At 44.5% G+C, this 26,022-nt stretch overlaps 1 protein-coding gene across 2 annotated transcripts in view; it reads left to right on the top strand.

The window, feature by feature from the left end:
• LOC116501398 (SET-binding protein-like) overlaps nucleotides 1-25,222 on the top strand; it is a 54,204-nt gene extending 28,982 nt beyond the window's left edge. For both annotated transcript variants that reach the window (XM_032206930.1, XM_032206929.1), the window contains exon 3: nucleotides 24,735-25,222. In XM_032206930.1, the coding sequence (XP_032062821.1) occupies nucleotides 24,735-24,833 (99 nt within the window). In that variant the 3' untranslated portion in view covers nucleotides 24,834-25,222. The remainder of the gene's footprint in view (nucleotides 1-24,734) is intronic.
• The last annotated feature ends 800 nt before the right edge of the window (nucleotides 25,223-26,022 follow it).

Genomic DNA, 26,022 nt, shown 5'->3' with positions numbered 1-26,022 from the left:
GACTATGGCAAAAGAGTCACAAGAAGAGTGTGATGGGAGGGATTGATCTGTCCTTAGGTCACTGACTCGGGGCATGGGCAGGAGCTGCTATTAGCCACTCTGAGACAGCAATTGCCAACATGCTTAATGGGAATTTGGGAGGTGTGGGGCAGCTCCATGGGAGGGCAGTGTGTCCTTTGCTGCTCCCCATGCTTTGGTTGGCAGATATGGCATGTGACAAAGTCGTGCTTCATCCTTGGAGGCAATGCAAGGCTTGGGTGCTTGGGTGAGGAGCCCTTGGTTCTGATTGGGTCACTATTGAAAATAATGGGAATTTGGCTGTTGATGTCACCTAGAAGGTAGAGAAGGTTTCAAAGAAATGGGAGGTTAGCTTGTGATGGACAGCCAAGTCCTCAGCCCGAGTACAAGAGAGTGACTTACCCTTGGTTTTGTTTTTTTTTTTGCATCTGTAGGTGTTTCTATTGCTGATGTGTACATAAGATTTTGCACAGGTTCTGAGTTGTGAATCTCTTTGCAGCAAAATGAGGAAGTAGCACAGATGCTAATTACTGTCTAAATAAGTCTTTTACTATTTTATTGTGAATTTGGCTGCTGAACTTCACTTCCACCTACTAAAACAATGGTGTGTGGGACCATCATGAAGTGCTGAAAAGGTGGGATGGAAATCTAAAATCACCCTGTTATTTTTCTGTCTACCTAACCTGACTTCAGCTAATAAAACTCTGCATGAGCCTGTGGGGTATGGCAGCTGTGTGCTGGAGATACAAGTTGACTCAGTCCATCTTGGCCACATGGTTTAATAGGCCTCCGTGAAATCCCTGGGTTGGAGGCCATCCACCATGCCTCTCTTTGTCACATCGCAGTGATGTGTATCCTGGCAGGTTTTTCTTCTTGTTCCCTTCCTGGCATGAAAAGAACCATCTGCTGGGTTGGCTTTCAGAAGAATTTTGAAAAATACCAATTTCCCTTTGTTCCAAGAGGAGGGGAGGGTAACAGGACAGAAGGGGGAAGGAGAGCCTGACCTAAAACCAAGTCGCTGTTTGCAGAGATTTTTATAATAGCTCATATTGTGTTTCCTACTCCCCAAGTAAGGGTTATTCTCTTTCTTCTTTTGATTTGATTCCCTGCCACTCTGCAAGCAAGTCAAAAGCTGCAGCTGCTGCTGTCAGCTGGGAAGGGAGTCCCCTTGTTTAAAACCCATGTTAATCCTTAGTTAGAAGAAGCACAAGTGCTTTATGGTCCCCTTCCTGTCCCCTGTGCTTCTGCTTTCCTGCAGCTTTGCTGCATGCCTATGGTCCTTGCACTTCGTTTGGGTAATCGCTGTATTTTAAGCCCAGTCTCTTAGTAAATTGCAGGTACCTGGGACCATGTAATTGCTAACGGTACAAATGCACTACCTGACTTTCAATGTTGTGCAGCTAAGAGGTGTTATAAGTGTTATATATGGAGTGGTAATTCGTGTCAGAAAAATGGTTGATATTAATAAAGAAGGGGGAGATTTGGGAATGTAGCGATGGGGGTCGGAAAGCCTCATGGTTGGTGATAACATCAGACTCGATGAGGTCATCAGGAATGTAAAGAGTTTAGAGGAAACAAAGAAGGGTGATTGAGGCGACGCCCTGCCGTCTGGGGTTGCTTGTTTTCCCCTCTGTTAAGGCACGGAAGTTGCTGGGGGGGTTGCTGGTTAGAACTGTTAACATTTATTGTTTAATGTTATATGATAATAATATTATTAGTGTGATTTCAAGGGTTAATGAAACGCGGGAAAAGCAGTCACGTTTTGTTGCTTTCGGGAACCTTGTGGTGGGCAGAGCATGTGCAGAAGAAGAGGGAGACAGTCGAAGCCGCTCCTGCAGTCTGGAGCAAAAGGTTGCTAATGGTGATGGGGAAACCGTGAGCCCTTCACCCACAACGACCACCACAAAGAGAATTATAATATGAAGCGGGGATAGGATATCCATATGTATAGGCGTACTCGGGTTTCTTGTAAATATGTAACAGCAATGTCCTATATATATTTGGAAAGTTCGACGTGTGTGTGTGTGTGTGTGTGTGTGTGTGTGTGTGTGTGTGTGTGTGTGTTGGTAGAGCATAGACTCCCCGCGCGCCCAGCGCTGTTTACTTGCCTTTTATAAATATTCTTTTATGTTACTAAATTCAGAGTTGAGACTTCATTTATAACATAAGGACAGACTGAGAGAACCTGAGATTGACCGGGGGGGTATAAAGGTGACTTTTATGTATGATATGAAAATTCAGATAACATGCTCACTATGTGAGAAACGCTCTGAAGCCAATAACTTAGGCTCAGGCGAGAATCTCAGTGAAGTAGTAATTTATTCACGATTACAATGGCGGGCGCCCCACAAGCAGAAGAGCACTCCTACTAGTTCCATAACACAGTTTATATACTTTTTTTTTTTTTTTTTTTTCCTCGAGGACCAGGACCCTCCCCTGTTTTCCCATTGACTGTGTAATCCAGGTTCACAATCTATCCGGTGCTTCAAAGACAATACATGGCTTTCAGATGCTGGCCTGTTATAAGTCAAATTTCTTTTGATTTTTATGCTCTTTGAGGTGGTAATGTTTCATACACGGCGATTTCCGCCTAATTGCTCTAAGGATTCTGGCTGTCTACATTTTACAAGGTAGTCTGTCAAGCTTTCTTATCACTTCAAGCATATCTCTATACCACATTCCTTCCCTCTAAACAATGTAACTGCAAAAACAACGTGTCTATTCCCACAACTAAAAAACTCCAATAAAAAGCATGGGTAGCATAAAGCTCCATAAGCAAATAAACCCAAAGACTGGCCAAAGCACCGCTAGTTTTTGAGCATGAGGAAGGAGTTGGAAAGGATGTTGAGTGTGTTGTGTGATCTGGGATAAAATAATGGGGGGAGGGTTGCAAGTAAGGGAAGCAGTTTTTCTTGTGGCTGCTGACACAGATAGATAGAAATGTTTGCTCACTGGGGCTGTGCTTTGTTCCCAAGGAAAAGCTGGCAGCCCAGTGGGAGAGGAATTTAAACAGTGAGGTAAGGAGAAAGGATTTGGGCTCTGCCAGATGGAAACAGCCATGCAGGCAGCACCAGGAAGGGTACGATGGATAAATCAGAGGCCTGAGAAGCTCAGAAAGGAAGTTTATCAGTAGGTGTGATGCCACAGCTCTGAAGGGTGAACGTAAATGAACATAAAGGGTGTTCTGAGGTTGAAAGGGGAAAAAAGGTGGAAAAAATGATTTTGACTGCTTTTTCTTAAAAATATCTTCCTATCTGTGATATATGGAGTAATAATTAGTGTCAAGAAGATGCTTGATATTATTATATCAACCACTGATAAATAAATGGTTGATAAATAAAGAACGGGAAGATGTGGGAGTGTGGCCATGGGGTTCGGAAAGCCCCATGGTTGATGATAACATCAGACTCTTAAGGATGAGGCCATCAGGAATATAAAAGAGTTTAGAGGGAACAAAGAAGGGTGATTCAGGAGACTCCATGCAGTCTCTGGTTTCTTGTTCTCCAGCCATTAAGGCTGGGTGTTTGCTGTTGCTGTTATATGCAAAGTTGTTTGACCAATTAAAAGTTGTTTTGAAAAGAACTGCTGTGGGGAGAAGGGTATAAGAGGGAAGCCTGTCCTCGAGATGAGAAGAAAAAAAAAAAAAAAAGGCAACACGATGTAATGAAGTTATGTCATCAATAAAGAAGCAGAAAGAAGGAATGTAAAGGAACAGGCTAGCAGAACGGAGACCAGGACGGGAACAGGGACGTTGATTGCCTTATGAAGATAGGTTCGGCCAAACTCAGCAAACCGCTCAAAGCAGAAAGTCACTGGAAATAGGCGCAATGGAGCTGGGAAGAAGCTCAAGCTGAGAGAAGTGGACCCGTGCACACAACTGCCCCTCGCTGGTAAGCAGTTGCGCATTATGGGTGTGAGAAACACTCCATAGCCAATAATTTAGGCTCAGGCGAGGATCTCAGTGAAGTAGTAATTCACTCGCGATTGCAATGGAGGGCGCCCCACAAGCAGGAGACCTCACCTACTAGTTCCAAAACACAGTTTATATACTTTTTGATGACAGGACCCTCCCCTGTTTCCCCACTGAGTGGGTAATCCAGGTTCACAATCTATCTGATGCTTCACAAACAGTGCATGGCCTTCAGTTGCCGGCCTGTTAAATTTCAATTTTCTTTTGACACTTTTACTGTTTGAAGTGGTAATGTTTCTTCACTTATCTGACTTGACTTAACACCGCGATTTTCACCTAATTGTCCTAAGGAGTCTGGTTGTCTGCATTTTACAAGTTCGCCTGCTAAGCCTTCTTATCACTGTAAGCATATCTCAGTACCACATTCCTTCCCTCTAAACAATGTAACTCTGCAAAAACAACATTTCTATTCCCACAATTCCCCCCTTTTCTTCTTTATAAACTGTTGATTTTTGCAAAACAAAACCTTTCTCTAAGGTGTAATTTGGTAGATTTCTTCTTCTTCTTCGCTTTCTTTGCTTTCTATCTCCTCATTCTCACCTTATCTGAGTAAGGTGGTGGCTCCATGGTCATTTGTTTCAATAGTGGGGTTTCAGTTAACCACTGTACTGGTCCTCTTACACAGGGAATAATGCAGCAACCAATGGCTGTCAAAACTCCTACAACTACGATCAAGGATGTAAATATGCCTACTTTTTCTGCCAATTCACTGGCAAGGGTGGTAAGCCCTTGCAGTGCTCTAGGTACTGAGCCATCTGGGACAGTATTGTTGGGTATAAGAGTGCAACAATGGTTGCTCAGTATCACACACACACACCCCCCCCCCTTCCTCCACGAGCATCATATCTAATGATGTTCTGTTTTCCCAAGCCATTTTGCTGGTGGCATCTAGTTGTTCAGCGATTTCTCTCATTGCATCCCTTGTATAATTTATGACTCTCTGCTGATTAGAATAAATATAATTAATCCAATCCACATTCTTATTGATCGTTACCCACCAGAACAGTGACTCAAACCCTGCAACAATTTGATTTCTGGCTTTCTGTTCATCGGAAACTCCTCTAGGCACCCCAATAGAATCTACGTATACTCTATCATCAAATGATACTCCTAAGCTTCTTTAACTTCTTCTGAGTATTTGTGATGTTTCTCTTTCAAATGCCAGGGTGAAGGGTATAGCTAATTGAACAAGCGCACAAGTGCCTCCCCAGTTATATGGTAGGGTGGACCATAAGATCTTCCCTCCACCGTACCACCAGAGATCTGCCCTGGGGATCTCAAGTCTTGAGCAGTTTCCCATCAAGTCCTTGGATTACAAGACAAATTCTCCCAGATGCTGGGTAGCACTCACACCCTGCCGTGAGAGGCAAGCTGTATGGTTACCTATAGCTGTAGAGAATGCAGGGGGAACCGCGATATTGCTATCACACAAGGAACAGCAAAGAGAGACTTACAGGCCTCATTTCCCCAGGCAGTCTTTTTTTTGGTACAATGTAATCATACATTGCATCCCCTGGGAATCCTTGGTCCACCCCCATGGGAAGGGCACTATCTGGGCAATTGGTCATCCCGAGGCACAAGCATAGCAGTAGCTATGGTTGAGACTCTGGACGGTATATTTGACCCATTCTATCCAGGCATTCACATCCCCATACCCTGTTTGAATCTCAAATGTTTGAACTGCTACATTTCAGAGGGCCTCCTGTTTTCTCTCCTGTTTTCTCCTTGAGTTTCTCCCTTTCTCTGATGGCAATAGAGGATTGTTTCCATACAGCTATTCTCAATCTGGCTGTTGGGTCTCTCCCAGTTATTTGTTCTCTCTGCTCAGTTGTCCCTGGGCATTTAAATCTCCACAAGCTAACACCTCACAAGCATCAAACGTGACGGATGGTAGTACATAACCCTCTGTCACAGTCACCCATATTTTGACGGGGTATTCCGTCTTACTATTATCTGGTCATGCCTTTTCCAAGTTGCTAATTGACCAAAGCCTTCTCTGAGGCCTAGAATCACTAAAAACAAAATTAATAATCGATTTTTCCCTGTCATTATTTTTAAACCTTAGGTTTTGTCGTGGTTTAACCCGGCTGGCAGCTAAACACCACACAGCCGTTCGCTCACCCTCCCCCCTCCCTCTCTGGGACGGGGGAGAGAAATGGAAAGTGAAGCCCGTGAGTTGAGATAAAGACAGTTTAATAAGACAGGAAAATAATAATAATAATAATAATAATACAATGATGATAATAGTACTACTAATAATAATATGTACAAACAAGTGATGCACAATGCAATTGCTCACCACCCGCTGACCGATGCCCAGCTTAACCCCGAGCAGTCCGGCCCCCTCCCCCCGGCTAGCCACCCCTATATATTGTTTAGCATGACGTCAGATGGTATGGAATACCCCTTTGGCTAGTTCGGGTCACCTGTCCTGGGTCTGTCCCCTCCCAGCTCTTCCTGCACCCCCAGTCTGCCTGTTGGCAGGACAGAGCAAAAGTCTGAGGTGTCCTTGGCTTGGTATAAGCACTGCTCTGCAACAATTAAAACATCGGGGTGTTATCAGCACTCTTCTCATCCTAAGCCAAAACACAGCATTCCACCAGCTACTAGGAAGAAAATTAATTCTGTTCTAACTGAAACCAGGACAGGTTTCCAAATAATTATCGATACAAAGAATAAGATGTACACTACTACTATAACAACCCCCCCCTTGGGAGCACTGCAATTCGCTATAGGTCTGTCCTTTCTCTCAATCACAAGTCACACTTGTTAGTTACCTGTGAAAATAAAAGGTTAGTTTACAATTGTAAGCTCTTATCCTGCTCAGAGTCCACTATGAGATTTTTCTCTTCGATTTCAACTTCCAACAAGTCTTCTGTAGGAACAGCTTCCCAGGTACTAGGGTCGACGGATGCCTTCACTCGAGTATAGTGAGTCCAACCTTTTTCCGCAGTTCTTACAGCTGTTTCAGTGGTTAGTAGTTGTCCTTCCCATTCAGGCCAGAGTTCACTCTTTCCAGGTCTGAATCAGGACCTGGTTTCCTGGGTGATGGTGGTGAATGGGGAATTCCAAAGGTGGGGTTTGAGCCGACAACCCACAGGTCCTGAGAGATGACAAAGAAGAGGACAACCCCAGAATACAGTTCTTAAGAAAACTTTCTTGTTTTGAATTGTGGTATCTCATCCCTTCTGCCCAGATAGGGCAATCTGAACAGCATCTCATATGGTGAAATTCCTATATCCTTTCTTGGTGCTGTTTAAACCTGTAGGAGTAAGCATTTTACCCAAGGAAGTTGGGTTTCTAACACTAATTTAGTTAATTGCTTCTTTAATGTCTGGTTCATTCGCTTCACCTTCCCAGAAGAGGAGGGGTGCCAGGGGGTGTAAAAATCCCACTCAATCTCTAAGGCCTGCTTTAACCCTTGCAGTAAAGCTTTACACCCATCCAGTCATGTGGTCAATTAGGACAAACAAGTAACTCAGTAAAGTCTACCTGTATACTTTGGAAAGGTCAAATCCCTGGCTCCTGTCCCCCTCTAGATGGGTTACAGAAGACCTTTTTATTTACCTTTTGACATATGGTACATCCTCTGCATATGTGCTTTGCTAAAGTGTATATTCCTACACAGACATACTTTCTTAGCACAACATCACACATTGCTTGCACCTCCCAATGACTCTTCTGATGTAAAACAGTTAATATTTGCCTCATTATCACTTTATTCAGCATTTCTCTCCCATCAGGGAGTATCCATTTTCCTTCAGACTTCATGTCTCCTGATTCCTTAAAAAATCTTTCTTTTAAAACTTTTTAGTTCTTTCTTAATTTTCAACAATTCCCTGAATCCTCTCTGGATTTATTCTTCATTTTCCCTCAGACATTAGATGCCTTAAATACCTGACTTCTCTTTCTCCATATTGTAATTTATGTTTTAATACTCCCAAACCCTGCTTTCCCAGAAAGTTGAATAGCTTGTTAGTAGCTTCCTTTACAACTGTTTTCTCCTGTCCTGACAATAGAAAATGATCCACATATTTGTAACATTAATACCTCCTCGGGAGGTTGTAATTGCTCCAAAATCTTTTTTAGAACTTACCCAAATAGATAGGTGGCCCTATAAACCCCTGAGGTAAAATTGTCCACCTATATTGTTGCTTCCGCCCCCATTAAAGGGTCTTTCCAGTCAGAGGTGAATATATGTTTGCTCTCAGGGCCTGAGAGCACTCCATTAATAACACTGTTATTCCAGTCTAACAATTTACTATTTGAATGCCCAATTTAATCATCAAATCCCTTCCCAACAAGTTAGTCCCTGCCTTGGGTACATACAATAATTGCCCAGTGATCATTTTATCCACTAGTCTCAGCTTGGTATCCCCCAAAAGCGGCACTGTTATCCCAGCCCCTTCTACCCCCATCACTTTTTAGGGTTTCATTAGTTAATTTAATCCCTGATTCTTTACAAGTCAGTAATGACCTAGCTGCCCCAGTGTATTGGGTTTGATGGCAAGGTTTGGGGGGTGCGTGGGGGGTGGTTGTGGGAAACTGCAGTGGCAGCCCCCGTGGAAAAAACAAACAAAAAATACAAACAAACAAACAAAAAAAAAACACACAGAAGCTTCCCCTTGGCAGATAAGGGACAATTTCATCTGGTGCCAAAGGGGCCCACTGCTGCCCAGAGCCAAGTCATGAACAACACAGTCGGTGCCTCTGTGAGAGCACATCCACGAAAACAAACAAACAAAGAAACAAACAAAAACCTGCTGCTCAACAGCAGCTGGGAGAGCAAGGAGCAAGAAACCTCCCCGCAGACATCAAAGTCAGCGCAGAAGGAGAGGGAGGAGGCGCTCCAGGCGCTGGAGCCGAAGCCTCCCTGCGGCCTGTGGCTCCTGGTGGAGCAGGCTGTCGTCCCCCCCCCCCGGGTCCCCCCCCCCCCCCCCCCCCCAGTCTCTCCTCTTCCCCATACTTGGGAAACTGATCAAACACCACACAGCAAAACTTCTAGACTGTTACTTAGATAAGTAACATCTAAGATAATTACTTAGATAAGTAACACCTACATCCCCTTTCCCTGCTCATTCAACTTCAAACAGCTCTGTTAAATATTACATGCCACACCTTTAACACCTTCAGCAACCCTTTTAACACTTCCTTTATCTTTCTCCAGCCTGTACTTTTCTAATACCAGCACCAAAGGCTCAGTCAGGGTCCAACTTAATTCCATACCTTTTCCCTCCAAGATACTGAAACAACATATCAATCAATATACCATATTTCATCCCATTTTCCTTCTTTCCTCCTTCTTCCACTCCAGATATTCCTATTCGAAGGGGCCAGCCTGGCCACGCTTAAAACATCTTATCAAAGCCTGTCCCTGCTAGGATTCAGGCCACAACACAGGCAGCCTTCTTTGCCTGCCATTCCTTCATCTCTCTTCCTCTCCTTTCCATCCTAGCCCTGACTCCCCCTGAAGATTTTCTTCCTCTTTCTCCAACCCTCTGCCTCACTACCTGCTGCAGTGTCAATACCATTAGTTTCGCTCTCTGCTTTTCCTTCTCATCTCCCCTCCGGACACACACCTCCAGGGCCTCCCGCAGGAGGGTCCCCCAGTGACTGTTCACTACATCCCCCCACCTTCTGGAGCATTTTCTGTGTATCTTGCCAGGCTTTAATCACACAATGAACTTTCAAGAGCCCTTGGGATACCGGGTCCTCGGGACTCATCCCCGAGTACTTTCTCATTCTGACCCCAAGTCTCTCATATGATTTCTGTGTTGCACACTATTATGATTGGGATATTTCTGCCCTGCCGGTATTACCCCTGGTCCTGGAGGATGAGCTCTTTCCCATTCTTGTATAGCAGCTCTCCTCCTGATCATTCCCATTTCTTTCCCTGTAAACAATGTAGTTATAGACACAATTCCCTCCCCCAAGAGTATAATATGTCAAGTCGTAGGAACTGGTCTAATTGTTCAGCTAGGCAGTTGGGGTCCTCAAATAAAGACTTCCTCTCCTTCTTAAAAGTCCTAACCTCTCTGCTGGTAAGGAGGAGGGGGTAGTTCACCTAAGAGGATACACAGTTAGTGTTAGTACTGTTAGTATCAGGGAAGGCAAAATTCTCAATATATCTTCTACCTTGTTCTAATTCTTGCCAGAGCCTAGAGTACGATCCTTCTTTAGGGACAGTGTTAATTACAGTCCCTGTCTCCCTTCCTGGAGTGACTGCTGCTGCCACGGGTACAATATTAGGATTATAGGGAGCATAACTTGGCTCCTTCTCCGAAAAAGGAATCTTATTGTTTACACATAAATTTAAAGCCTGAATTTTCATCAGAGCCATATTTTGGCCAAAATACTGCTGTTTCCTTAATTGGTTCTTTTGTCCAGACTGATACACAATATTTAACTTTTTTTTAAAATTTATTTTTTCTTTTACAATCCCTCTAATTTTGGGATTATGTTTCCAATTTCTTATCATTCTTCAGGAAGAACTATTGGTAGGCACTCCCCCAGGGATATCTCCCTGTCCCCTGGAACTCATATTTCCCATTTTTCGTAGCCCTCGTCAGTATGTTGCTACACAAATTTCCCTTCTGATGTGTACCACACACTAACGTTCTGATTCTGGAAAATGGGGGTGTACTGCTAAGCACTTCCCCGTGCAAGGGTTACCGCACACCTATGAGTTTACCAGATTCCCTGGTGTACTACCCAGCACTTTCCCGTGAAAGGGTTACCGTACACCAAATTTCCCTCGTGTAGTGCCAGCACTTCCCTGTGCGAGGGCTTACCATACACCAGATTTCCCAAGACTCTTCACACAGAGTCTCACTCAACCCCCAAGGCAATACTTAATATTTCTTACCTTGGTCTGTGTACAGAGTTACCGGATTGATTCTTAAAAACCCGGAGTGCCTACCTTCTTCCCTTCCCCACTACTTCACGGATCCTGCCTCTTTAACCAGTCTCGGGCCCTCTGTCAGCTTTCCGCAGAACCGCCACCGTTGATGCACAGGACCGCTGAAATCAGCGGGGCATGCCTTCCTGCTGTTGCGGCGGTGGAGCTCCCCAGTAGGTGACTGGATCCCGGACGAGCCCCCAAATTGTGAGAAACACTCCGTAGCCAATAACTTAGGCTCAGGCGAGGATCTCAGTGAAGTAGTAATTTACTCGCAATTGCAATGGCGGGCACCCCACAAGCAGGAGAGAGCGCATCTACTAGTTCCAAAACACAGTTTATATACTTTTTGATGACAGGACCGTCCCCTGTTTCCCCACTGAGTGGGTAATCCAGGTTCACAATCTATCTGATGCTTCACAAACAGTGCATGGCCTTCAGTTGCCGGCCTGTTAAATTTCAATTTTCTTTTTACTGTTTGAAGTGGTAATGTTTTTTCACTTATCTGACTTGACTTAACACCGCGATTTTCACCTAATTGTCCTAAGGAGTCTGGTTGTCTGCATTTTACAAGTTCGCCTGCTAAGCCTTCTTATCACTGTAAGCATATCTCAGTACCACATTCCTTCCCTCTAAACAATGTAACTCTGCAAAAACAACATTTATATTCCCACATTCTCTACAAGGATTTTAAGTTTTGGCCTAAGAAATGCAGAAATGTGAGCAAGTGGACTTCTCAGGCTTAGCTGAATTACCCTGGCCCTGTAAGACAGTTCGGTTCAGGTTTTGAGTTCAAGGTGATGATTCATGTTGGTTTTTAGGTTGCTTGAACCTGTATACCCACATCCTCAGTTATTTTCTGTTAACCACTGCACTGAGGGAACCCACTTCAGACAGTCTCATTTCGTTTTTAATTGAGTAAAAACTCAGAAGTCTGCCAGTTGCATCGCATCTGAGTGCTAGCTCCAGGAGAGGTCTGCATGGATGGTATGGTAGCAGGTGACCCAAGATGTGTGATGTCATTTGAAGTGCATTTCACTGGATTTTGCAGGATTGTGCTCTGTGGCACTGACTTGTATGCCTGCCTTATAAAGTTTGGTAGCTCACTCTTGTTACCCACTGCCCCAGCCTTCCTTTTGGTGGGTGGATGGCACTGCCTTCCCCTGTGCTGTGCTCACAGCCCCTGGCAGGGCTTCCCTTTGGGGAGCTTCCAGCGATAAGGGCTTGCCTGGTCTGGCACACTGAGAACAGAGCCAAGCTACAGCTGCAGCCTAGACAAAAGGCAAACTAGACCTACTATTTATGTAGTTACTTAAACATGATTTAACCTAAATAATGTACACTGTTACTTGGCTGGGGGAGGAGAAGAGAGGGGCTTGTTTCTGATGAGCCAAGAGATAACACAATTAATTACATATGAAAGATAAGACAGCAAACTGTTTACAGTAGGGAGAAACAAAATACTGATGTGAATAATTAAAGCACCCATGTGACGGAAGGTTCATCGGTTTCTCAGAGTGGGCAGCTGGGTACGGCCCCAGGAGAGCGGTGCAGGATGCTTGGGGGGGCAGCAGGGCCGGTGTGGGCTTTCTGGGCTGTCTGCAGTTTCGCTGTCGAAGTTGAGCAGGCACTTTTGAGGATGACAGGCTGTGCTCTGGGCATTATTTTCATCACATGCACTTTTGACAGCGGGATTGTTAGCTATTAATCTCGGTGACACATAAGATGGGGAGAAGAGTGGTCAAGGTGGGAAAAGCAGAACAAAGGCTCAGGAGATGATTGGATACCTGCCTTGGGATGCTGTGGGCCATGCGGAGGAGGGACAAGATGAAGGAGGCTTCCCCCCTCCCCCCCTTTTTTTTTAAATATGTTAATTATTCTCATCAGTGCTGTGCTCTGCACTCGTAGCTGGAACAGCACTGATATCACTCCAGTGTTGTGTCTATTGCTGCACAATGCTGGCACAGCATCAGGACTCCTTCCAAGCTCCCAAGAGCCAGCAGGCTCGGGGTGGGCAAGTGATGGGGAGGGGACATTGCCAGGGCAGCTGACCTAAACCAACCAAAGGGATATTCCATAACACCTGATATCACACTCAGCAATAAAAAGGGGGGCTCTCGTGGGGGAGGGGGCTGTCCTCCTGAACAACCATTACGCGTTTTGAGGCCCTGCTTCCCAGGACGTGGCCGAACATCTCTCGTTGATGGGAAGTAGAGAATATATTTTTTTTCCTTTCTCTCTGTGCTTCTGTGCGGCCTTGTTCCTTTTTTTTTTTTTTCTTCTCTCCATTCCCTTTCCCTTTAATTAAACCATTCTGATCTCAAACTTTGAGCTCTTTGTGTTGTATTTTCTCCCCCTTCCTCTTCGAGGAGAGAGGAGTGAGAGAGCGGCTGTGGTGGAGCTCGGCTGCCCACCTGAGTAAAACCACCGCAACAATGTGGATGAGATCTAATTGTGTCAGTAAAACATGACAATCATTCAACCCTTGAGTACATCAACTCCATGTAGACAATATTGAAGTCAGAAAAATGAAACATTCTTCAATAACTTTCTCAATCTAAAATGAGATTACGCAGGGTGAAAGGGATTGGGAGCAGCATTTCTCCTCAGGGGTAGCTCAAGATGGAACCAAAGGGACTTCATGGTGACCGTACCCCTTAGTTGTGTTTCTCCTGGTGGTAAGGGTGGTGGCATCAGTTTCAGCTGTTGCTTATACAGTCATAAAGTCAAAGCTGGTGCTGATGGAGATGCACTCACTTGCTTTTTGCTGCTAGCAGTGAGGGACCCTGTAGCAGCACTTGCATGATGCCTGCATATGGGCACAGTCATCATAGTCATTGTGAAAGCGTGGCACAGCTAGCACGTTGCTCTGCAGCAGGAAACAGAGTCCAAGCAAAGAGAGAAATTTTGTTTGGTGCGTCACTGATCAGCTGCACCAACTCCTGCTTCAGGTCAGCACTGAAGTCTCTCTTGCTTGCTCTCAGACACGGGAGGCTTTGGTGGCACTTGGGAGAAAGGAATTCTATCCAGGTGTGGCCAAAGGTACTCCATTGGCATTTCACACCCTGACATCTTTCTCCAAGGGGTGATTTAATCACTCACATCCCCTCTGCCCTAAGCCTTCTGCCTCACCATTACCCAAATGCTCCTGCTAAAGCTGATGATGTCCTGAGAAGGTTTCAATTAACATGAAGTGAAGCCCCAGCTCATTCAGTTACCCAGCCATCCTCTTGTCTTTAAATCGTGGGTCTGTCTTGACCTTCCTGCACCCCTCTTGGTTGCTGCCCGGGTTGCACGAGTGAGAACAAAGTAATACTTGTTTGCCTTGTCCAAAGAGCTCACTCAAGCAGGTGATTGTCGTGCCTGCTTTTTCAGTCCCAAAATGAAGTGCTGAGAGTGTTGTCCTGTGAAAACATCCTGTATATTCTCCTGGGACTGAATTTTGCTTTCTGAGTGCAAGTGGCACTGAAAGGAAAAGAGGTCAAAATTGCAGGACACAGGGAATAATTCCTAGGTGCTGAAATTAGGAGAAATGTGAGCACTCCTCTGTGCTCCTAATGGAGTAGGGAACAAGAGAGCTTTAATAGCTCTAGTTGCAATTGCTAAAGAACAGGGAGAAAAAAAACAACTGAAAAGTCAATCAAAATTAGCTAACAAAAAAAAAAAAACTTTTTTTCTTTCTTTTTTTGCACACTGCATTATATTTGCATATGGTGTGTATCTTAAACTCCAAAGGGGTTTGGACCTCAAAGCCCACGTGCATCCAGTATGCAAACCATAAAACCGTAAACATATGGGTTTTGTGCTTAAATTGAAAATATTAAGCCATTAACGTTCCTCTGTTTTGATTTCCTTCTCTGCAAATCAGGGATATGATAGCACAGGTCATCCTCTATGAAAAAGGAGGTAGTTTTTAAGATCTATCGTCACTTTGAACACTGAAGTGATGTCTTGTTTCATTTTGTTTGGTCTGCTCTAGTTTCTAGTCAAAACTAGAGAAATACAAAGGATCTTGAGTCAGCAATGCCTTTGTTTTTTGTTTGAATTTGAAGACACAAAATGAAAGGGGGGGGGAGGAAACAGGAAATACAAATTGAAATTAAAAAGGAGACTTGAAGAGGCCCAAGACAAATGGAAAATCTGAGCTTTGCTGGGGTGCCTTCATCTGTGATGATATGAAGCTTGAGCTAAACCTGGTGTGGAGAACTGTAATTCATGCAGTAGAAACAGAAGAGCCTTCCTCAGGGGAATGGTAAGTCTGCTCCCCATCAGAGGTTTTGCTTTTTAAAATGACACCCATAATATCAGTATCTTTTCTTAGAGTTTTTTTGTGTGGAGAGACAGACCACTCTGGAAATCAGTTTCAAGGGAAACTGAGGCTCAGAGCTTTAACCTGAGTTTCTAGAGGCTATTTGTACAGTATATTGCTGTTTCAAAAAGCCTAAATTTCACAATTTACAGTCTAGTTCTGGGGCCAAAAGGAGTGATGGTGTTTTACGGTAAGGGATATGTACTGCGATATTATTAATTCAGTTGCTTGCTCATTTCTGTAGCCTTTTGCAGCTAGAGTAGTGGCTTATCCATTCCTGTTTCCTACAGGACATTTATTTGGGATATTTTAGAAATTGTAAATATGCTTTATCCTTCCCCCATGGTATTTGTTACATGTGAAGCATATATGATGGAAGAGTGTAGGTGAATATTATGCATTAAAAATAGAGTGAAGTAACATGGGCGGCAATTGAAGAAAAGAAAATGTTTGAAGTTTGGTTGGGAAGATCTCCCCCAGACTTTGAATGAAATAAGTCATCTTTGTCTTCCCCAAAAAATTATAATTCTTTTTACAAAAAATGAAAAGCGCAGAAATCAGCATTTTTCAGGTGTCAGACATCCACAGGAAAATCTACATTGTTTTCAGAAATTTCATATGAAAATAAAGTGGCTTTTTTTTTTTTTTTTAACTTGATCTGAGTGAGCATTGGGTTATTTTTTTTTTTTTTTTTAATCCAACAGCACTGGAAACCCAGTCCAAACTGGAAGATTTATAAGGGTTTGGATTCCTCTGGTGGGTTTGACTTGGGGCCTTTGAAGCCTTTGAGGCCTAACCGTAATGGCTGACCCCCCACCCCCCCAGGGATTCAGGGACTTTTAGCTGTGATTGGTGTCTGTTGTCACAAGTTAGGCTGGCTGCTGGCCTTCTGTGCGCACTTGCCACTGACTTGCCTGTAACTGCCCTGATTCTGGCAGTTTTAGGTCTGGCTCTTGTGGAGATATGAGGCAAAAGTCCTGTGGCTTTTCTTGCCATTCACTGCTGGCGTGGATGCTCAGGTCCTGGCTGGCCACCTCTCACACTGAATTTGCAGCCTACTGCAACTCAAAGCCTTGTTTATTTATTTTTCCCTCTGAATTTCCAAACTGGATGCCAGAGCAGCTGTTACAAGGATTTGAGGTAGGACAAAGGGCCTTCAAACTGCCGAAGGGAGTAAAATGAGATCTGCTGGCTCAGGTGAGTGCTGCTGCCAAGCCCCAGTGCCTGGTGGCATGGTGGCGGTCAGGTGGGACTCACAGGGCAGAGGGACTCGGGCCTTCAGGCTGCTCTCACATCTTTCATGCATTGTACTGGCCATGTGGTTGGGCTTCCTTGGCCAGCCAGACACACCAGTTCATGAACGTTTCAGTTCATTGTTATTAACTGGGGAATTCTGATTTAATGGTATATTGGACAGATTGTGCTTGAAACCATTCTCCTTTCCTTCCATGCTGTTTTCACAGAATAATGTGAGATGATCTTTGGCAAGTCCCCTTCTGTTTAAAAGAAAATCCAGTGGAGGAATCAGATTAATTGCTGGCTCTGTGTGCTTTTCTGTTCACTGAAACATCTTCCCATTGTATAGTAAAATCAAATGTAAAGACTTTGGAACTTGACCTGGTGGCAGGTGCTAACTCTTAGGAATACGAATGTTCAGCTGTAGGAGAAATTTCTGTTGCAGCCACACTGTAGAAGCAATTAGGTAGAGGATGCAGTAAGGTACAAGGGAATGAGTCCACAGAGGTGCTTCGTGGTGAGGTCATAAGCCACAAGAGCAGCATGTGGATCAGCTGGTGATGTCAGCCGAAACCTGCAGTGGAATTTGTCTCTGGGGTGGTGATTTAAAGATCAAAGCCGAAATTTCTTTAAGTGGTATATTCTTTATTGCAGCGCTGGATGCACGGGGGATCCTTCCGCCTATCGTGCATGTTTGAAGTGACAAACTATCTCGTATTTATACAGCGAAACAATGAATATTCAATTAGCACCTATACATATTCATTGCCTAACCCCGCCTACCCTCGCTTCGTATGCTAATTAGCTTATCAGTCCTTGCGCAAAGCCTTCCAAGAATTGTGGGCCAGGGTCTCCAGGATGTGGGCAGTGGTCTTTGGGAGGAAGGCCGTAGGTCTTCCTCGTAATGCACTTTCTTAATCAGTTGTTTTCCAGGCTGTAAAAATGCTGAGTTGTCTTTCGGTTTAACTGGGGGTAGGCGGATAACAGGATGTCTCAGTTAACAAGACATAACAGACAGTTGACTCAAGTTATCTCAAGTCTCAGCCTGACTGAGTGTTAACGGATAATGGGGTGTTTTCAAATAACAAAATGCTTAAACGTAACAGAAGGTCTATGGATAACAAGATGTTGTTTACTTTGTCCTTGCTAACTTTTAATCACAAGTTCTATTCTATCCTAAAGTAAGTTTATACAATATCATTCCACAAGCTTTATTCTATCCTAAAGTGAGTTTATACTATATCAGTGGGAGAGGACTTCTCTGACTGTTGTTGCTGCTGCTTTTAATGGATTGGTTCCCAAAGCTGGAAGCCCTGCTGTGGAGTGGCTGCAGCAGTGTTAAAGACGGAAACGTTGCTTTGTTTCCTTTTTAGGCAATCTTCTGCTTTCTATTTCCACTATCACAAAGCATTTTGCATTCACAAAGCATCTTTTCCTTTTTAAAAGCTGCAAGTAGGCTTCTTGGATGAGGAAAGAATCATTTTGTATTAGTAGGAACTACAAACGCAATTGCTGGAAAAATCAGTGTAGCCTTTGCTTTGGAGCACCTGGTGCCACACTATGCATGTTACCTACATACACGTACATGTGCAGATGAAGTAGAAAAATGAGGAGTCTAAGACGGGCTCTTTTTGTTCAGTAGTTGCAGGCAGAGGAATGATCACAGATGGAGAAAAATCACCCTGCTCAGCTGTAGAGTCAGGCTGCAATGTGAAAACATAAGCATGAATCAGAAGGTACCATCAGCAGGCAGGAGCATCTCTTTTCTGTGGAGGACTCAGGTGTAAGCACGCTGGTAATGGAAGGGCTCTTTCCCTAATGGTTTCTGCAGTGACACCTTTCCTTCTGGGAAGCACCTGGGGCTTCTCTGTGCCTGCATGCAAACCCTGCTGCCTCGGGAAGAGGTCTGCTCTTCCTCCCAAGCTGCCTCTCCCCGGAGGGGCTTCCCCACCATAATCTCATGGAGGAATAATGGTAATTATCGTCATCTCATGGTGCCTGCTTTGAGATGAACCAAGCATATGGCTTTTGATACCCATCTCAGTGAGAGGCACATGTTTTTGCACACACTCTTCTCTACTACTCGCAGTTTGCACTCTGCAGCCAAACACAATTCTGAATTCTGTTTCTGTTTCTTGTAGGTAAATATACATGCAACTAGGTAAAAGGACTGGAATGCAATTAAATTTCTTATCACCGCATGCACCAGCCTTTTCAATTGTAAGCAATGTGTCATTGCAAATTAAGAAAAAATAGCAGTAAAAGGGGTTGCAAATGCAGTTTTCTTACCCCCTTTTCAGAAAATAGCTTTGCAGTTTTATTTTTTTTTAATTATTTTTCAAGTTAAGTTTTGTCCTTTTTAATCTGTAGGTTGTCATTTCTGCTTGGAAAACATGAAATTTCTGCTATCCCACAGCTTTGCTTTCTCCCCAGCCTGGCACAAATCTTTGATGGTTGGCCATGCAGTTTCTTGAGCTTCCCTCTTTACTTTTTTCTGCTAAAATTATCTCTGCACTCAACAATTTGTAAGGTTTGAAACTTGTGTGTGTTTAGGAAAGCAATGCAGAAATAACTGGGTGTTTCAGGATCATTTTGATTTTTCTTTTTTGGTATCTCTTTTTTCTTCTGATTTTGATACTGGTATGTATCAAAACCAGGGCAGACCTGCAACTCCCCCCACACCCAATTACATCCTTGCTTATCTGCTTGTGTTGCTGTATTGAAAGAAAAAAAAAAGCCTCAGCACACTTGTATTCTGCAGTTGTTTGGTTTTTTTTGTGTGTGTGTGTTGTTTGTTTTTTCTTCTTTTCCAGCCTGGGTCTGGAGAGGAGCTCTCCATTTGCCTCCTCTGGCTGGGATTTCTCAGTGGGAAGCTCCTTGCTGGAGCACGGTGCCAGGGGAGCAGTACATAAGCTGATCCCTCTGAACAGGTTAAATAAACAGGAGTGTGTTTGGGTTAATTGTTGCTGGCTCTGCTGCTCTCCATTACTGATCTATCAGGGAGTCTGGCCAAGGAGCAGATGTGAGAGACAGTATCATCACCTCCCTCCTCGTTCTCATTGTGTCTGGCTTTATCCCTCTTCTTCCCTCCTACACGTTATATCCCCCCCCCCCCGGCTGAACAAATAGGCCAAATGGCAGCGAGGAGAACAGACAAGAACAGACAAGTGAGCCATGGCATATGGGCAGACTGTTTAATTTTGGCTCCTGTTGGGAAGTCGCTTGAAGGGAGATAAGTTATAAAAGGAGGGGAGGAGCAGGAAGAAGGGGCGACCCTTTTGGGGATGAAGCAGCCCAGCTGAGGGAGTTGGGGTGCAGAGGGCTTGAAGCCCTGGCCGCATTCCTGATACAAAGCCGTAAATTAGCTGTTTCTGTGTCAGCTTGTCTAGGAAGTCTTTTCAGCTGCAGACAGGGAGGAAAGATGGAGATATCTGTCCTCGAATGAGGAGGAGGAGGAGGGTCCGATTTCCACCTCACTGCCCTCCCGCAGGCAAGCTCACTGCCACTGGGAGGTGGGACAGGGAGAAGTCCTCCCAGCTGCAAAAGAATCACATCGCCCATAGTGGTTTTTCTTTGTGCATCTGTTTGTGTAGGCCCATAGTGGTTTTCCTTTGTGCATCTGTTTGTGTAGGCATGCAGGAGTGTGCTTGCCTCTGCATCTGCAGGTGCGTCATGCTTATACACTGCTGATGGCAGATCACTGTGGGCTTCTTTGGGGGAAAAGGCATTGATCTGTAGGTTTTGTTAAAAAAAAACAAATTGACACAAAACAAAATGAAAGGCAGCTTACTAGTGCTGTATTTTGCAGTTGTTCACTTTCCCTCCTCTTTTGGTGTTCATTTTCTCCTGTTTTACTTCTTTAATTTAAAATGTTAGCTATGAACTTCTTGCTGTCTGTTCACACAGGTCATGCGCTTTGGGTTTTTCTGAGGGACACCACAGTGGGCCTTGCCCTGAATGTATCTCAGTGATTTAGGGACAAAATTACACTTAATTGAACTAAATTGTGTTTGTGTGAAGCTTACTGGCTTCATTTTGATGAATTGTGAGTTTTGGAGATGGGCTGGCGGTGGTTGATTTTTCTTAGTTTTTATAAATGTGTTAATTTTGCATCAAAAATGCATTGAGATGTAGTTGCCAAATGTGTTTGGGAACTCGAAGTTTTATTCCTGTTGATGTTCAGTGAAGTTTAGGGTTCCTTGGTACCTGCTTCCATCTCTGAAAACTGTCCTGTCAGCATCCGGAGTGGTGGAGTAGGACCCTGGCTCTGCATGCCTGTGGATGGGATTCAGCTGTGAGCTCCATGCTTGCCCTTGGTGGGGTTGGAAACCTCTACAAACCAATTAGGTCTGAAAATATCAAGATCTGTTGGCAGAACATAGACAGCCCTGGACCACGGTTGTGCTCCATGCCTGCACAAAGAACTTTTTCTATGACATCAGGCTAGGAGATGAGTGGTTGGAAAGCTGCCAGGTGGAGAAGGACCTGGGAGTATCGATTGATAGTCGGCTGAATATGAGCCAGCAGTGTGCTCAGGTGGCCAAGAAGGCCAACAGAATCCTGGCTTGTATAAGAAGCAATGTGACCAGCAGGGCTAGGGAAGTGATTGTCCCCATGTACTTGGCCCTGGTGAGGTCGCACCTCGAGTACTGTGTTCAGTTTTTGGCCCCTCGCTACAAGGACATGGAGGTGCTTGAGCGGGTCCAGAGAAGGGCGACGAAGTTGGTGAGGGGTCTGGAGAACAAGTCCTACGAGGAGCGGCTGAGGGAGCTGGGTTTGTTCAGCCTGGAGAAGAGGAGGCTCAGGGGCGACCTTATTGCTCTCTACAGGTGCCTTAAAGGAGGCTGTAGCGAGGTGGGGGTTGGTCTGTTCTCCCACGTGCCTGGTGACAGGATGAGGGGGGAATGGGCTAAAGTTGCGCTAGGGGTGTTTTAGGTTGGATATTAGGAAGAACTTCTTCACTGAGAGGGTTATTAGGCATTGGAACAGGCTGCCCAGGGAAGTGGTTGAGTCACCATCCCTGGAGGTCTTAAAAGATGTTTAGATGTTAACTTAGCGATATGGTTTAGTGGGGGACTTGTTAGTGTTAGGTCAGAGATTGGACTCGATGATCTTGAGGTCTCTTCCAACCTAGACAATTCTGTAATGAGAAGAAAAACACATTTGAAAATGAAAGACTTCAGCCTTGTTTATCCCACCATCAAACTTAACCTTGAATCTTTCACCATCTGATCCCTGCAGACTCTGTTCCTTTGGCATTGCTACAAATTGTTGCAGCCCTCCATCATTTCCAACCTCTCAACTACCACATCTTTGGGCACCTGTGGTGGTTTTACTCAGGTGGACAGCTGAGTTCCACCACAGCTGCTCTCTCACTCTCCCTCCTCAAAGAGGAAGGCAGAGAAAATATGACACAGACAGCTCAAGGTTTGAGATGGATGTTTTCATTAAAGGGAAAAGGGAGGGGGGGGGGGGAAAGAAGGGGAAAAAAAAAAAAAAAAAGCAAAGTCTGTGCAGAAGCACAGAGGAGGGAAAAAAAAAAAAAAAGGCAGTTACTCTCTACTTCTCATCAGTGAGCAATGTTTGGCCATGTCCTGGGAAGCAGGGCCTCAATACGTGTAATGGTTGTTTGGGAGGATAGACACTTTAACCCTGAGAGTTCCTGCACCTTCCCCTTTTCCACTTTTTATTTCTGCGTGTGACACCATATGGTATGGAATATCCCTTTGGTCGGTTTAGGTCAGCTGCCCTGGCAGCAATGTGCCAGCATTGTGCAGCAATAGACACAACACTGAAGTGATACCAGTGCTGTTCTAGCTACAAGTGCAGAGCACAGCACTGTATGGGCTGCTGCAGGGAAAGTTAACATCCCAGCCAGACTCAGCACAGCACCTGCCCAAGCTGGCTGCAGTTTTCCTCTTTATATGAATGATAATAGAAAGGCTTTTTGTTTTGCTGTTAAAACAGGTGGGGACCTCTCCAGTCTTCCTGCGTGGGGTTTGAATATCACCTCATCTTGTCTTTTTTTTTTTTTTTTTTTTTTTTTTTTTTGGTTTTTTTTTTTGTTTGTGGAGCCTTAGTACTAAGTTTTCTGTCTTTTGAGGAAAAAAAACACCTGTTGAAATAAGGTCCTAGGTGTTATAAATGAGGTCTCAATTCAATCTGAATTTTGTAATATTTATAAAACAAATATTTCTAAAAGCTATAAAAGGTATAAAAGGCAAGTAAACAGCGCTGGGTGGGCAGGGAGTCTACGCTCCACCAACATGCACACACACACATCAAACATTCTAAATACATGTATACAGAACATTGCTTTACATAATAACCCGAGTATGCCTATACATACGTACGATCAGGAAAGGTAACAAACAATCCTTTAAGTTCCATGACTTAACAGTCTCCATTTTCCATTCCTTTTGAACAATATGTCTTGCTTTAAGTTGTCTCCTTTTCAAGGCCAATAGGCCTGTGTCAAAAGGCACGTCCAGGTCAACAGGGGGCGTAACAGCAATAGCCTTCGATGGCTGTAGCAGCAAAGGGGCCCATGGCGATGGCGTAGCAGTCGGATCAGTAAAGGAGCCTGCAGCTCCCTCACTATCTGGCAAGCCACATGTTTGTGATTGTGGCTCCACATGGCTCTTTAAGACCTCAGAGACTGCTCGCCAGGTGCCGAGCAATTCCACTGCAACCTTGTCGTTTTTAGTTGCAGAGTCCCACACCTTGACCTTAGTTTGGTCCCATATTTGAGGCTCATAAACTGTCCAATTGTTAATAAGGAGAATAAGCTGTAAGGTTACCAGGACAGTCTTTGTTCCTAAGGATGTGTGATTCCCCATAATGCGCAACTGCTTATCAGCAAAGGGCAGTTGTGTGCACAGGTCCGCTTCTCTCAGTTCAAGCTTCTCTCCAGCTCCAGTGCGCCTATTTCCAGTGACTTTCTGTACGAGTTTCTCTGAGCATTTTGCTGAGTTTGGCCGAACCTATCTTCATGAGGCAATCAGAATGCCTGTTCCCGTCCTGGTCTCCATTCTGCCAGCCTGTTCCTCTTCACTTCTTTTTCCTGCTTCTTTATTGATGTAACTTCATAGTGTTGCTTTTTTCTTTATCTTGAGGGCAGGCTCCCCTCTTATACCCTTCTCTCCACAGCAGTTCTTTTCAAAACAACTTTTCATTGGTCAAACAACTATGAATGTAACAACAACAGCAAACACCCAGAAACATCCATGCCTTAAGGGCTGGAGAACAAGAGAACCATCTGGAGAACAAGAAACCGGAGACTGCATGGAGTCTCCTGAATCACCCTTCTTTGTTCCCTCTAAACTCTTTTATATTCCTGATGGCCTGGTCGTTAAGAGTCAAATGTTATCTCAACCATGGGGCTTTCCAACCCCCATGGCCACATTCCCAAATCTCCCCCTTCTTTATTAATATCAACCATTTTCTTGACACGAATTACCACTCCATATATAACATAGGGAATGTTTATTGTTGTTTTCAGTTTCAGTACACCTAAGTTTCTCCAGATCTGATAGAGATTACTAGCTCCTACAGTCGTATCTGTTCTGAATATGAGATCAGTGTGATGCTTTAAAAGCAAAATTGATTGGACGTTGACACTTCTTCATCTACTCCCATTTCAGCACAAAAAAGGAGTGTTTTTCAAGTCTGACCTCCTAATGCAAGTGCTCTGGCTTGGGCTCTGCAGCTGAGGAGGAGAAAACTTGCAAGGTCTGACTCTTTTAAATATGTGGCAGCTGAAAAGAAGATGATTAGGACAGGGAAATCCAAACAGTACTTTTGCAAATGGTATTTATCCTCTTCTCTTTTTGTGTCTGTGTCTATATTCTACATATCCACCTGCCTTCAAAGGTAAGCTGATAAAAAGGATTTGCTTGGCCTTTTTTTTGCTGGTGCCACATGCATAGGGCAAGGGCGCCGTTTTTATGTGGTGCTGTGTGACAGATGTTGCAGGTGAAATTACCTTAGAGGGGCCAATGCCATCTGGAGGGGGCAGGTCACAGGACTGAAGTCCTTCTTTTTTCTATTTCTGTACTTTGGGGCTTTGCTGTTATGTGGGACTGGGTCCTTTACATGGTCCTAAGTGCATGCAAGTGTTTATGGAGCAATCAACTCTGTCCACAGTGGCAACCATCTGTAATTCTTCAGCCTTTTGTAGTAGATTGTGTGTGAGAGAGCTAAAAGCATGGCCAGGAGGGAAGGGGGATTACTCAGATGGGAAAGGCTGGGCTTTTTTTTTTTTCCTGGGAAACAGCCTGCCTGTGTTCTTTTATGCTTTTCAGGCTCAAGACTGCCCTTCAATGAATGTAACCTATGGCGGCTGGGATGCAGCCGGCCAGACCCCACCATTAATAAACTGGGAACATTCTTCTCCTTTTTAGTCCCTTTCAATGCCAGCCCTGCTGTTTGATCTCCCTTGAATGCTGCTCCCCCTCATTTGGGACTCCAGTTCTGAGAAGATTTGGTGCGTTGTTTGAGGTCACAGGATGTCGGATTGATTTTGAAGCTTTTGTATTGATTCCAGGCTTCTGAATGAAGCTGTCATGTGTGTCTGTGGTTGGCTACCAGGCTGTCCGGCTGCAAGCTGTGCCTTCCTTTGTTGTTTAGGCCTCATTGAGCTGAGGGAAGAGGCTCATTTCAGGGTGATTTACCACAACCCAAACACCAGCTGTCTGTTGTACTACTGCTTGCCTCCACCTTGGGTTCAGTTCCCATTTCCCTCCGTTCCCCACTTTTGCTCTCCCCCTCTACTGCGTTCCTCTGTGGGCTCTTGGGCATAGTTTCCTGTCGTGGTTTAACCCGGCCGGCAGCTAAACACCACACAGCCGTTCGCTCACCCTCCCTCTCCCTCTCTGGGACGGGGGAGAGAAATGGAAAGTGAAGCCCGTGAGTTGAGATAAAGACAGTTTAATAAGACAGGAAAATAATAATAACAATAACAATAATAATAATACAATGGTGATAATAGTACTACTACTAATAATATGTACAAACAAGTGATGCACAATGCAATTGCTCACCACCCGCTGACCGATGCCCAGCCTAATCCCGAGCAGTCCGGCCCCCTCCCCCAGCTAGCCACCCCTATATATTGTTTAGCATGATGTCAGATGGTATGGAATACCCCTTTGGCTAGTTTGGGTCACCTGTCCTGGGTCTGTCCCCTCCCAGCTCTTGCTGCACCCCCAGCCTGCCTGTTGGCAAGACAGAGCAAAAGGCTGAGGTGTCCTTGGCTTGGTATAAGCACTGCTCTGCAACAATTAAAACATCGGGGTGTTATCAGCACTCTTCTCATCCCAAGCCAAAACACAGCATTCCACCAGCTACTAGGAAGAAAATTCTGTTCTAACTGAAACCAAGACATTTCCTCAAGACTTTTCATCACACTTGCAGAACAGCATAAAAACCTTAAATGCTGAATATGTTGTTCTTTTCAATGTCACTTATGCACCCCCACTTCCTTTTTTTTAAGGGTTCACCATTGTGGTGCTATATGCATTTTCTTCTTGGTTAAAGAGTGAACTATGGCTCTAGAAAAAATAAAATTGCTATGTCCCCCAGGGCTTGTTA

This window comes from Aythya fuligula, chromosome W, assembly GCF_009819795.1.
Source record: "Aythya fuligula isolate bAytFul2 chromosome W, bAytFul2.pri, whole genome shotgun sequence".
NCBI lineage: Eukaryota > Metazoa > Chordata > Aves > Anseriformes > Anatidae > Aythya > Aythya fuligula.
Note: the sequence above shows the minus strand (reverse complement) of the source record. Positions and strands in the feature narration are given on the sequence as shown.